Source organism: Rhinolophus sinicus, linkage group LG06 (assembly GCF_036562045.2).
Source record: "Rhinolophus sinicus isolate RSC01 linkage group LG06, ASM3656204v1, whole genome shotgun sequence".
NCBI classification, from domain to species: domain Eukaryota; kingdom Metazoa; phylum Chordata; class Mammalia; order Chiroptera; family Rhinolophidae; genus Rhinolophus; species Rhinolophus sinicus.
This window is the reverse complement of record NC_133756.1, coordinates 163,231,350-163,245,202: the sequence shown is the minus strand read 5'-3', so window position 1 is coordinate 163,245,202 and position 13,853 is coordinate 163,231,350. Positions and strand designations below refer to the sequence as shown.

The 13,853-nt window shown below is 54.9% G+C and overlaps 1 protein-coding gene across 1 annotated transcript; it reads left to right on the top strand.

The window, feature by feature from the left end:
- The first annotated feature begins 5,307 nt into the window (after positions 1 to 5,307).
- Positions 5,308 to 7,129, top strand: FGF4 (fibroblast growth factor 4). Its single transcript, XM_019755605.2, has 3 exons — positions 5,308 to 5,647; positions 6,262 to 6,365; positions 6,897 to 7,129. Exons 1-3 carry the CDS (start codon positions 5,308 to 5,310, stop codon positions 7,071 to 7,073), a joined length of 621 nt encoding a protein of 206 aa, XP_019611164.2. The 3' UTR covers positions 7,074 to 7,129.
- Positions 7,130 to 13,853: the final 6,724 nt, after the last annotated feature.

Here is a 13,853-nt window from a genome sequence, read left to right as displayed (position 1 = left end):
GCTGTGGGTTTGAGTTCTGGCTTCTGCTATTTGCTGGCCCCGTGACCTTGAGTGCGCTGCTCAGGCTGAGCTTCAGTTGGTTAATTCTTCTGTAAAATGATGGTGAAAGCAGGGCCCCACCCTCCAGGGCTGGGAAGAACAGCCTCAGGTACACAAAGCTCAGCCCGGCATAATAGCCTGGCTCCCCAGAGTGTCGAATAAATGTCCTGGCCTTGGCTTTTATCTGGAGAGGTGCTGGTAACCCCTAATGGGTCACACTCATGGATAGCACCCCAGCACTAGTTCTCCCGACAGCCCCATGAAGGTTGATACTGGGCACTGAGGGACTGAGCCAACGGCCATGGTCACCTGGTGAGTGAGGCAGGGGTGGCACGCACATCAGACACGGCTTCCCCAGCTCAGCCTGGGCGGCACGACCTGTGAAAGAACAGCTATGTCCCACTAAATGGGTGTGTGCCTGCCTCTCTAAGCGCTAAACACGGGTCATCTCATTTAATTCTCCCAGGTGCCCTCCGAAGTGAGAACTCTGAGTCCTCTGTTTACAGATAAGGACACTGAGGCCCATTTTCTCTCTAGTTCTCCCAGGCTTGAGTGTCTGACAGGTGCAGACATCCATACACCTGTGCCTCTGCATGGTGAACTGCTGTATTGATTTGCGGTTGTAAAAACAGTCCCTGCGCCCGTCACTCAGACCTGGCTGGGTCAGCTTCCAGGTAAAAGAGAAACCAGAAGAATAACCAGAGAGAGGGCAATCTAGTGGGCACAGAGCCACCTCTGGGCAGGTTTCTGTCTACCCTGGACGCCTCTGTGAGCCAAGAAGGACCTGCTGTCCCGTCTCCTTGATGCCCCAAGGTCAAGGTGACTTAAAAGAAAAAAGCTGTGGAAAACAGTTTGGCAGGTCCTCAAAAAACTGCACATAGAATTACCAGGATCCAGCAATTCTGCTTCTGGGTATAGACCCAAAAGAACTGAAAGCGGGGCTTTGGAGATATATGTGCACGCCTGTGTTCATAGCAGCATAATTCACAACAGCCAAAATGTGGAAGCAACATGAGTGTCCATTGATGGGTGAACGGATAAGCAAAATGTGCAATATACATAATGGAATATCATTCAACCTTAAAAAGGACAGAAATTGTGGCACGTGCTACACCATGGATGGACCTGGAGGACATTATGCTGAGTGAAAGAATCCAGTCCCAAAAGGACAAATACTGAGTGATTACACTTATATAAGTTTCCTAGAGTAGACAAATTCATATAGGCAGAAAGTAGGATGGTGAGTGCCAGGGGCTGGGGGAGGAGGTGGGGAGTTATTATTTAATGGGGACAGTTTCCGTTTGGGAAGATGAGAAAGTTCTGCAGATGGATGGTGGGGATGGTGGTACAGAAATATGAAGGTACTTAACGCCACTGAACCATACACTTAAAGATGGTTAAATGGCAAAAGTTATGTTATGTGTATTTTACCACAATAAAAAAAAAAAAAAAAAAGCTACAAAACATTGCCTGAATCCTTTCTTTGGGCGTTCTGAAGAAAAAGGTGTAAAAAACCCCACAAACAAACAGTTTCTTAGGGTGCTTTGGCTCCGTAAATGCATCTATAGCCATGGCGTTACCCTTCTCTGTGACTTTGCAGAAAGACACTGTTGTGAGGGTCTTCTCTCAGAAGACAAGAAAGGGAAGTTAAGGAGAGAAGACAGGTCAGGCATTTGCAAATTTCCTCATGGGAACCCTGCCCCAGGCTCCCTTCTGTCATTCCGCCCTGAGGACTACAAGTGAATTTTTATGGAGTGCTTTTTTTATTATTATTATTACTATTAAGCCAAATACGTCCTTCACAGCTGGGTTGGTGGTTCTGGGAAGCACTGTCACTCCTTTATGGGAGAAGAAACCGTGCGTGGGAAGATAGGACGTTGTGGATTTTCTTTGTAGGTTCAGAAAGGTCACAACCAGGAGGGTGTGTAGATCCCAGACTGGTCAGCTTCAGTCTGAGCCTTTGTTCCGCCAACGGATAAAAACATGGGTTTGTGTATTTCACAAATGCCATTAGCCAGGCCCTGTCTGGACCACCCCCAAGGGGCTTGCCATCTAAAGGGCTGACCCTGGTCGAGTTAAGGTTGCCATCAACCCCTAAGAGTAATTGTTGTTATGCCCATTTTATAGATGGAGAAACTGAGCCTGATCAGAGGTGAGATAGCCTCATGGCATGTGGCTGATGGGAAAGGGCCTGGATGGGAACCCACTGCAGGAGACCAGAGCCCAGGGCCTCCCCGCGGCCTGCAGGCTTCCCCTGTGCCCAGGTTCTTGGTAAACCGAGCTCCTTGGGGTGCAACAGGGCCTATTTCAAGTATTCAAGAGAGCGGATCTGGAAAAATTAGTCACCTTGGTCCAACTGTTCCTTTCAAATAAAAGGAAAAAGAACCCCACAAAAAACAGTGTGGAGCTTCTGGTGGGGAACTGGCAGCTGGATCCAAGGCCCCTGCAGGCACCTACTATCATCCCAGGCAGAGTGAGGTGTTGGCACTGGCACTGCACCTGGAATTGGAGGGGGTGCCCTTAGCCAAGCAGCCAAGTACTCACAGACACCTACTGAGCCTCAGCCTCCTGTGTGCCACGCACTGTTGAGGGCGCGGGGGGATACGGCTGGGAGCTAGACAGACCTGCACTCGCTCCATAGACGTGACAGTCTAAAGGACTGGAGGGTCAGCAAGCATAGGCTGGGGAAGAGGGAGGTTGTCCAGAGGGACGGCTGGGAGGAGGCTGCTTTGGGGGGCGTGGGGCACATGGGAGGTCTCCCCACGTAGCTGCTAGTTGAGGGGAGACCTGCATGGGGAGAACACTGAGGAAGTGTCTTCCAGCCAGAAGGTTGGAAGGAAGGAAAAAAGATGAGTGTGGCTGGTATGCAGCCGCCAAGGGGACATAGGTAGAGGAGGGGGCCTCGGAGAGGGGTTCAGAAACACTGTGTGCTACCTGTTGCGTCCTTCACCTGCAGTCACTGGATTAACCCTCACTGGGCTTTGCTGGCTCCACTGGACGGTTGAGGAGGCCGAGGACTGCAGAAGTCCGGATGGGCTCAGGAACCCATGGTGAGTCGTGGTGAAGTGGGAACCGGATCTCAGGTCAGTGAGCCCCAGAATTCCCAGCTCCTAACACCCTTGCCAGCTGTAAGCCCTTCCAAGGACAGTCACTAAGAGCACCTACTGTGTGCAGGTGGGTGGAAGTTCTGGGAGATAAACCAGCTGCCAAGGTGCTTCACTGAACTTACCAGCAAATAGGAGACACAGGGAGGGGGTCCCTGTGGGGGTCCTGGGAAGACAGGAGCCACCCTCTGCCAGGAGCTGCGGAAAGCATCAGAGGCTCTGGGTCCCACCTCCCCACGGGAGATGCCCCCCTGGACCTGGACTGAAGTGGGGCAGCCCACCTTGCATGCTGTTTTGTGAATGGGGAGTCAGGGGCCCACAGATGGAAAGGACTTGCCAGGGCCACACAGAAACCAATGGGCAAGTTCTAGGTCTCCTGTGTTTGAACCCTGGCCAGAATTGTCGTCTTGGCACCAGATCTGCACGTCCATCGGGGGAGGCCCAGCGTCCCAGTGTCCCGGCAGCAGCTGTGAGCCCACACCCTACAGCCCAGGAAGGCCCTGGCTTGGGTGGGTGCTGTTCACGAGGGCTACAGGCCCAGAGGGGAGCACAGAGCTCATGGAGGAGTCTGGAGACTGGGTTCTGGTCATGCCAAGGCCACTCACTGACCCCTGAGGACCTCCCCCCTCTGGACCTTAGGACAGAGATCTCAAACCTCCCAGGGCCCCTCCCGGGTTCAGAGGTTGCATCCAAGGGCACCTCAGGCAGGAACTGGGTGGGAGGTGGGGGACGCTGAAATGGTCGCGGGTGTCGGTGGCAGCAGGAGTTGGGGTGGGCTCCAAGGCCCCTGCTGTTGTGGCTGGGCGGGGCCTGCTGGGCGGGGCCTGCTGGGCGGGGCCTGCTGGGAGGGGCCTGCTGGGAGGGGCCTGCTGGGAGGGGCCTGCTGGGAGGGGCCTGCTGGGAGGGGCCTGCTGGGAGGGCCTGCAAGGCTCCTCAGGGACAACAGAGAACAGGGATTTTCACACCTAGGTGAGCCAGCACCCAGCTGGGCCTCTGGCCCGTCCCACCGCCATCAGGCCATAATGGGCACAGTGCCGATGCGGACAGTGGGGGTGAGAGGGGTGTCTTCCAGGGGCCTGGCCTGGGTCCCTGCCACATTGGGAGCTCTGGTTAAAGGACTTGACTGTGCCTGCGGAAGAATCGAAGGGGAGAGGGGCAGTGAACGTCCACTATGGCCCTGGGCCTACCACCTGTCCTTGCATGGAGGTGTGGGGTGGGGTACAAGCATTTGGGGTGCACCCCCACCTACCTTCCCTTAGGAGCACCCACCCGAGGGCCCCAGCCTAGGTGATGCCTCCACCTGGCTTACAGAACTCCGTTTCTGAATCACCCAGAGTGCAGGACGCAGAGCCCAGGGCTTTGCCTCCCTCCAGCCCACCGCGCTGGGTTCTCCCTTCCCGGGCTTGCCCTCGTGTTACTTACTGTCCTGTCCTACCTGTCATTCCCAGGCTGCCCGCATGGCCTAAGAAAAAGAACCAGGTTCCTGAGAGTCCCTGAGAGGCAGGGCGCAAGGACCGGCTGCTCGGAGCTGAGGGTGCCCGGTTAGGGCGGCACCCAGGCTGCTCAAGCAGAGGCAGCGGCGAAGGGGAGAGACTGAGAAGGGACAGGCAGGGACAAAGTGAAAGAGGCAAAACTTTGGCTGAAGGCAGAAGTGGAGGAGACGCAAGGGGCGGGACAAACAGGTCCGTAGGCCGGGCGAAGCCAGGGGTGGGGGCCAGGACCCTCCAGGTGGCACTCGCGGCACTCGTCCCCGGCCGCCTCCCCTCCCCCAGTCCTGATTGGCAGGCGGCCTGCGACCAGCCGCGAGCGCCACAGCGCCCCGGGCGCCCAGGCGAACGCGAACGGCCCCCCGCAGGAGTAGGAGGGGGCGCCCGGCTATATATAGCGGCTCGGCCCGGGGCTGGCCCAGCGCGCAAGGAGGCGCGCGCCGCTTCGCAGGGTCTCATCCTCGCCGTGCGTCCCTCACGGCTGCCCGCCGCTCCATGCAGCCCCGGTAGTTCCGGGCACCTGGGGGCCCCGTCGCTCGCCTCCCGCTCCACCCTCGGCCACGCACTCCCTGTCCCGGCCCAGGCCGTGTGCTCCCGCGGACCGCCACAGGAGCAGCTCGGCCCCCGGCTGCCCGGGCGCACAGACCGCCTGACGGACGCACGGCCCGAGGGCGGGGATGGCGGGGCCCGGGGCGGCCGCGGCGGCGCTGCTCCCGGCGGTCCTGCTGGCGGTACTGGCGCCTTGGGTCGGCCGTGGGGGCGCCGCCGCGCCCACCGCACCCAACGGCACGCTGGAGGCCGAGCTGGAGCGCCGCTGGGAGAGCCTGGTGGCGCGATCGCTGGCGCGTCTGCCGGTGGCCGCTCAGCCCAAAGAGGCGGCCGTCCAGAGCGGCGCGGGCGACTACCTGCTGGGCATCAAACGGCTGCGGCGTCTCTACTGCAACGTGGGTATCGGCTTCCACCTCCAGGTGCTGCGCGACGGCCGCATCGGCGGCGTGCACGCGGACACGAGCGACAGTGAGTGGGCTGGGCCAGGCGGGAAGGGCTGGGGGCCCCGGCAGCGGCCGCCCCTGCCAATTCGCCCAAACGCACGCGGAGGCCTCGGGCTGACACCTGCTCGCGGGCTCTGGGAACCCGGGCGAACTACGGTTCCGGTCCCTCTGGTGCGGAGATGCGGGGACGCAAACACTCTTCGCTCTGGGCGTCACCGCAGGGACCGGCTTTGCGCACCACGGCGGCCGAGCCCCGCCTCCCCGCCTTCGGAAGTTAGGGCTCCGGATGCCGAATTCCAGCGCCTTCGCCCGTAGGCATAGGGCGCGCGGCGCAGCCACTGGCACCCGGGACTCAAGCCCAGGTCCCGGCCGGACTCGGGGGCCGCCGGGCCAGCTTTGATCCTATGGTCCGGGACTGGGCGCGGCCGCCGCGGGGTCTGCACCAGAGGAGAGCGAGTCCGCGCCCGCGCACGCTGTGCTCTGGGGTTTCCTTGGGGGTGGCCTGCGCTAGGGAGCTCGGGCCATTTATACCCACTCCAGAAATGGGGTCCCGAAGGCGCGCAGGCCGAGGAGGGGGCTGGAGAGGGAGGCACGGACCCAGGGTCCCCTGCCCCGGAATGACCCGTGCCCCTCCCCCAGGCCTGCTGGAACTCTCGCCGGTGGAGCGGGGCGTGGTGAGCATCTTCGGCGTGGCCAGTCGGTTTTTCGTGGCCATGAGCAACAAGGGCAAGCTGTACGGCTCGGTGAGTGTCACAGGGGCTGGCAGAGCACCAGCTGAGTAACGCGGGCAGGATCCTGACCGCTCCAGGCCCACGGCACTGAGGCTGGGGCCTGGGTCACAGGATTGGCAGAGCCTCCTCACCCCCACCCCGCCTCGCCAAATGCCTGTGACAAGGGCCAGCCTACACAAGGGGTGCAGCCCCAAGACAGGAACTACGAGGTTTGTGCCCTCCCTCGTGGGTGCCTCCTAGTCCCTCACAAAGTGCCATTGGGAGCCCTTCTCTGAGCCCCCGGGGCGTGTCCCAGCCGGCAGGACTGCAGCCTGGAAGGTGGACACAGTGGAGCGAAATTCTCTGGCTGCCAGGTGTTGGGCGGGTGGTTGGAGCACCACCTGCTGTGGGCTGGCCATGTCCCTCTCCTCACCCTAGGAGGGTCTTGGCTCCTGACCTGTCAGCCCAAGTGGGGCTGGGACACAAAGAGGCCCCTGACCATGGCTCCCAGCGTCCCTGGGCCAGGAGGAGGTCCAGCCTAACACTGTTCCTCCTTCCTCCCAGCCTTTCTTCACGGATGAGTGCAAGTTCAAGGAGATACTTCTCCCCAACAACTACAACGCCTATGAGTGCCACAGGTACCCCGGCATGTTCATCGCCCTGAGCAAGACCGGGAAGACCAAGAAGGGGAACCGAGTGTCCCCCACCATGAAGGTTACCCACTTCCTCCCCAGGCTGTGACCTACGGAGCCTTCCCTCAGCCTCCGGCAGCTCTCACAGTGGAGCGCCGAGGGCCACCTTGGTGCACCTCTATCTATGGACAGTTTGATGCAAGAGTCGGTGTAAGATATTTAAATTAATTATTTAAATATGTATATATTGCCACCAAATTATTTATGGTTCTGTGGGTGTGTTTTGTATTTTTCTGAAAAAAAAGGCAAAAAAATAGAAACAAACTATATATATATATGTATATATATATATACATATATATATGTATATATATACCCCCTGAATTCTGGTAAAACAGTGGAGACCCTTCCATTGGATTTATTTAACTTGTCAGAAACTTGTCACAAGTGTGCTGCTACTCTGTGTTTTAAAAGCCAGTGACATCCGCCTGCTTTGCACCACCGTCCCATACGTTTGTCAGGGAGCTCCCCCGTGTCGGGGAAAGGCCCTCCTGGGGCTTTGGCAGCCGCTAAGGAAGCTCCCAGGCGAGGCTCCTCTCCTCGCACCCTCCAGCGCCCCACTCCCTTTGTGCCCTGTTGCTATTAATTGGGGCATATCGGTTTACTTCGGGTACAGAAAGTGCGCTGTCCAGTCCTCCGCTGCCACTCCGTTTTTAGATCTGCCAAGACTGACCTTTGAACTTTGCTGTAGTCAATCTTCCTCCATCTACCAGATGGGAGAGACCTTTAGACAACTTTAAAAACTCCCGTTTTCCTTTTTTGGATCAGCCACAGCCACATTTCTGTGGCCATTGGGGGTGGAGGGGAGGCAAAAAGCACAGCGATTTTGTAAATCGGATGAAAATGCATCAATATCTCACTGCAAGGCCAGAAATGGACGAGATGGGTATACTGGCAGCCACAAAACAACTCTAGTGATGAAATACCGTTTATGACCGCAGTTCCTCCTGACAGATAGTAGAATAGATACATATTGAAAAGCACACTTCCCTGTGCTGGGGAAACTTTGGGCTAGTACTCACTGTTAATTTTAGGTGGAATGTCCTTGCAATTGTACAAAACACTTAATGCAGAGTTTGTACCGAGGAAGATGCTGCTTCTCTCGGTTGCATTCCCTGATTAAGTGGATTTAACATCTACCTCGAAAGTTTTTAAACCGCTCATCTGGCGAAATCTGCAGAAAGCTCAGACCGACGGGTGCAGAAGTTCGCCATCCCAAGTGGCTTTTTTTTCCATCTGTAGCCAAAAAGGATTGCAGATCGCGTCGGTGCGTCCCATTCGAACCTTGGCACGTTTGAGCTATCTTTACCCCGTGATTTACTTTTAGTAAGGATAATCATGGTGAAAATATTTGCAGACAGCTGTTAGAGTGCAGTATATGGTCACCAAGTAACCTTATATTTTTCTTTATATATTTTACAAATGTAACCCCTGTCGTTGGAGCAAAGATGGAAGAGGCAGGGTCGGGGATGTTTAAAAAAAGTTCCGAGGTGATGGCAAACATTTAATTTTAATGAATGACTTTTTAGAGTTTATACAAAATGACCTTAGCTTGCTACCAGAAATGCTCCGGATGTCTCATGAAGACTTTAATACTCTCCTAGATGTTTCTGAACTGTCTCCCGAATTAACTTTATGGGAGTCTACAGACAGCAAGACTGGAAAATCTGATTGGAGTTTTTGTCTTTCACATTCCTTTTTAAAACGCTTTGTTCGGATGCTAATCGTCTATTTAAAATACTATTCTTAAACCGAGGCCTAGAAGGGAGAAGCCACTTGCGAAACTGTAAGATAGGACCACTCAGCTGAAACTGCTGTCCATGCACTGTAATACTTTTTTTGTTTTAATTTTAAACCATGCCCTAGACTGAATCTAGAAAGTCTTGAGGAAAGGTGATGCTCAGAGATCTCATGCTGCCTGGGGAGGGCACAGGGATGGAATTTGGTCATCCTGTGTTTAATGCAGTCTCGTAGTAACGAACCACGATTGTCTTAGGTGCCTTATATTATCACACGTTGTCTTGTCTCAGAGCCCAATCAAATTGCCAGGAATTAAGATGTCTGAAGTACAGAATTCGGTCCTCCTTGACCTCTTGTATATAGTCAGCGAATCACATGGGAAGCATATAGAGATGTAACGGGACCTTTGAAATATCGGAAAGTGTTTCTATTGCTGTGATGGGGGTTTGAGGTTTCTGTATACCGCTGTTTTCAGACTCTGTAGTTTTATACAGGTGCCGACCGTATTGTGATGTATGTGCTGTGCACATTGAAATGCCGAATAAATGGACAACATTTATCATGTAAAAGAGAACCCCAGTGGACTAGATGTAAATAATCGGGGGAAGGTATTGAAAACGATTAAAACCTGCCTTGAAATGCCAAGACGTGGCTTCCTCCCCCTGTCTCCCAGTGTCTATTTGAGGCCTTGAGCCCCACTGGCTGGGGCTCGAGCTGGGGGTGGGGGTGGGGGAGATGAATTTTAGCCAGCTGTGTCCACACAAATGTGGCCTTGAAGACAGGAGCCTGGGCGGGGGTATGTGTCACAAAGTTTCGTGATGACTCTGAATCTTGCAGTTTATTCTCATGATGGGGTAATTCACGCCATTCCCACACTGGAACTAACCAGAGCTCTGCCCCTTGCCTTGGCCCATGCCAACGAAGGCGATTGACACTTTCCTGGGGGGGGGGGGAGTGGAACCCCCATAGCTGGTCTTCAGAAGACTGACTCAAGCATGTTTTTCAAACTCTTGGAGTAGATGCCACCAATGCGTCTTAGAATAAATATAATGAACTGCAACTAGCCTTTTGTAAAAAGGGAAACAGAATAAAATCCCACAGAAGAGAAAATCCAGAGTACGTCAATCACAGTAAGGGTAGAGATTGTCTTCTGAATATCATATACACTATATATATATATATATAACTAGTCTCTACCAGGATGTGGTATGGAATATGTTTATTCGTGTGGATTGCAATAAAAATAAGCGTTGACCAAATGGGCCTAGAATCCGGGTTTCCCCTCCCCCCACAAAATACATCCAATCACTTGAGAAAAGACCCAAAAGAGGCAATCAGGGCTTTGGGGTCCTTAGTTGTACCTATTTGCTCTCCAAGTCATCACCGCCTGCCCTTCTTTTTGACACCCCTGATCTAGGTGTGAAAACTACATGGGCAGTGGTATGGGTTCAGTCGTGCGCTTCCCCAAAAGATGGAGTTGGGAGCCCCACTACCTGTCATATGGTCTTATTTGGAAATAAGGTCTTTACAGAGGTAACTGAGTGAAAGTGGAGGTTATTAGGTGGGCTGTAACCCTCTATGATTGGTGTGCTTATAAAAGGAAGGTCATGTAAAGAGACAAAGGGAGAAGGTTGTGGGAAGGAGGAGGGCTGGGGGCTGAGCAGCGCCTCACATCACCAGCAGCTGGGGAGAGGCCTGGCCCAGCCTCCCTCACAGCCTCAGAAGGAACCAACCTGCTGGCACCTTGACCCCAGGCTTCTGGCCCCCAGCACTGAGTGTACATTCTTGGTTTAAGCCCCCGAGTTTGTGGTACTTTGTTACTGCAGCCCTACAGAAAGGAACATGGGTAGTTACTCACAGGGTGGGGGTGGGGAGGGAAAGCCTGACCGATGTCCAGCCTTGGGCTTTTCTGCTGGCCCGTGTGGTCCTGGCCAAACATGGCCTTGTCCCGCTGGGGCGAAAACCTTCCAGCCTCTAGTACAGACCGATGATGGGTCCAAAGAGGGACTGAAAAGTCACTCATGCACTTCACACATATCTGTTGCGTGCCTACTATGTGCCAAGAAGGCACAGTCCCCAAAGCTCAGAAACCCATGTAAGGAAAATGAAGATCCTGCCCAATGGGGCTTTTGCTGTAATGAGGGAGGACGACACGCATGGGGAACGTCCCTTCTGGCACGGTGGATGGTGCTGGCAGTGTCACAGAAAGAAAGCAGGATTGGGAGGCACCTGGCCGCTGGCCTGACCTCACTGGGAAGGTGACGCTTGAAGGTGCTGAGGGAGGAAGCCGTGTGTGTGGGGGGAACGGGAAGCATTCCCAGCAGAGGCAACAGCCCATGCAAACAAAGATGCTGAGTAGGGAGCAGGCCTGGCACATTGGAGGAGCCTCCAGGAGGCCAGTGTGGCTGGAGTCTTGGGAGGGAGTCGGGAAGAGGCAAGGTCCGAGAAGCCTGATCACGGGGTCCCTGTCATAGTCCTGAGGACCAAGCCGAGAAGCGACACTGCCGATCAGGCTGAGACTGCATGATGGCGGAAAGCGCTGGGGATTCGGGCCTCGGGGGTTGCCCGGGGAAGGTGGCACGATAGCAGTAGCACCTAACTGACACCTACTTCGTTTTTCTCACACCTGCTCTCCTCAGTGAGGAGCACCCAGGCCTCGTCTCACTGCCTCCCAGGTGTGTGACCTTGGACAAACCAGGTGACTGCTCTGTGCCTCAGGGACCCCACCTGAGGGGTGGGTGGGTGGGGGGTGTGAGGATTGAGCAGATAATACCAGTAAAGTGCTTGGCCCAGCCAACCAAAGCTATTTCCTATTGTTATTATTATTCCCCCCAAGAGACTTCATTATGGTCTTAATGTCCCAATTCTGTTTATCTTTGTGCTGTCCCAGCGCTAGGCGTCACTCGTGTAGAGCACAGGCCTTCATTGGGTGTGGCCCTCTCCTCTGAGGGCTGGGTCCCTGGGACCCTGCACTGGCTGACCTGCCCTGCTTCCAAGACCACCCGCTGTTAGGGACACTCAGGGAACACCCCACCTCCAGGCAGCCTGTAATGCTTGGCTCTGGTCTGATCTATGGTGTGAAGGGTCGAGGGCTCCTGAGTTCAGATTCTTTCTTCCATGATAACAATGTGTAATTGTTCTGGATTCATAATCTGAATCCTAAATTCTTCTTTTAAAAAATAGTGGGGAGAGGGAGAGGTGTCCATGCTAGGCTGTGTCCGCGGTCGGGGAGGGACCAATGCCTGCGCTGGAAAAGCTGGGCCCTGAGAGAACTGGACAGCCTCAGGAGACCCAGGGCCTCCGACACCCTCGCCTGACAATGCGACATCATTTCCCTGCTTTCCTTTGCTAAAAATCCTCCCACCCACCTCCCACATTGCAATTAAGGTCAAGATCACAACCCTCAACACAGCCTAACGGGCTGTTCTCACTTACTGCTGCATAACAACCTACCCCAAAATGAGAGACTTAACACAACCATTTCATTAAACCCACAATTCGGTGGGGAGGGAACTTGGACCCGACCCAGGGGAGTGATTCTTCTGCTTTTCATGGCATCAAAAGACTCAGCTGTTGGGTGGCTCATCTGAGGCTCCTAATTCCTACATGGCTTCATAAGGCCTGGCCTGAAACGTTCCAGAACATGACTTCTGCCACTGATCACACAAACCACCAGACCAGCCTAGATTCCAGGAGACAGTGTAGCACAGAATTTGCCGCCATCTTTAATCTACTGCACAGGTCCTGTTTGCTCTTGCCCCTGACTGCCCCACAACTCTCCCCCACATCACACCTTGGTTCGCTCAGAGCTCAAAGGCACCATATACTCAGCTGTGGGGCCTTTGCACATACTCCTCCCAGCCTGGAAGGGTCTTACCTCACCCCAAGCTCTTTACCCAGGTGTACCGTGTTCTGAGGCTGCCCTAACAATGACCACAGAGTAGGAGGCTTAAAACAACAGAAATGTATTATTTCACAGTCTGGAGGGTGGGCTGTCTGGAATGGAGGAGTCGCAGAGCCAGGCTCCCTCCCGAGGCTGCAGGGGACGCTCCTTCCTGCCTCTCCAGGCCTCTGGGGCTCCAGGCGTCCCTGGGCGGGTGGCTGCTTCACTCCAGCCCCTGCCTCCATCTTCACACTGCTTCTCCTCCGTGCCTCTGTCCAAATGTCACTCTTCTACGACATCAGTCATTAGACAGAGGGACCACCCTAAGCCAGTATGACCCCACCTTAACTACGTAATTACACCTGCAAAGATCCTATTTTAAATAAAGTCACATGCACAGGTTCTGGGAGGACGTGAATTTGGGGGAAGGCAATAATAAGCCCAGATTACCAGTTAATTCTGATGTGTTACTAAAATCACCACTCAAAGGTCATTTGCTCTAAGGACTAAAGACATGAACACCTGTCAAGTGTGTGGAAGGTGAGGGGCCTGGTCTGCAGGAGGCTGTCACTCAGCTCCTCCCGTCTGTCCCCAGAACCTCCCCTGGCCGGCCGCACCCTACACTAAGCCACGTTCCCCACACAGGCTCCCTCATCTCCGTCAGGTTCCCCAGAAGCCAAACCCAAGATGGCGATTCCTGAGCAAGGGGTTTATCAAGGGAGGGGTCCTGGGGGGGGGAACCTGAAAGGAAATGAGGGAGGCCAGGCAGGGACAGGAAACGCAGGAACCCAAGACATGATCCCAGAGAAATCTAGTCCAGCCAGACCCCATGAGGTGCTCTGGGCTTGAATGGCACCCTAGAGCCATCCCACCTTTAAAATATTGGGTCCCCACTTTTATACCCCCTTCTCAGTCAGTCATTGCATGCAGGCTACCCCCAGGGGAAATGGACCCTCCCGGCGTGTTCAGGCAAGTTGGCTCCTTTCTGGGAACGTAAGGAACTGGGATTGTAAGCTATTGGCAGCTGGGGGAGGGAGGCGCCATCCTGGGAAAGGGGCCTGGGGGCGGGGACCACTAGCCCCGACCACACCTGCTCTTCTTACCCCTCCGCAGTTATTCACTGATGGATGAGTTATGCAGTCACTTGTGGGGGCCTGCTTTCCCTCTCTCCCCAAGACTTGAATCTTTGAGGGCAGGGGTGGGCCC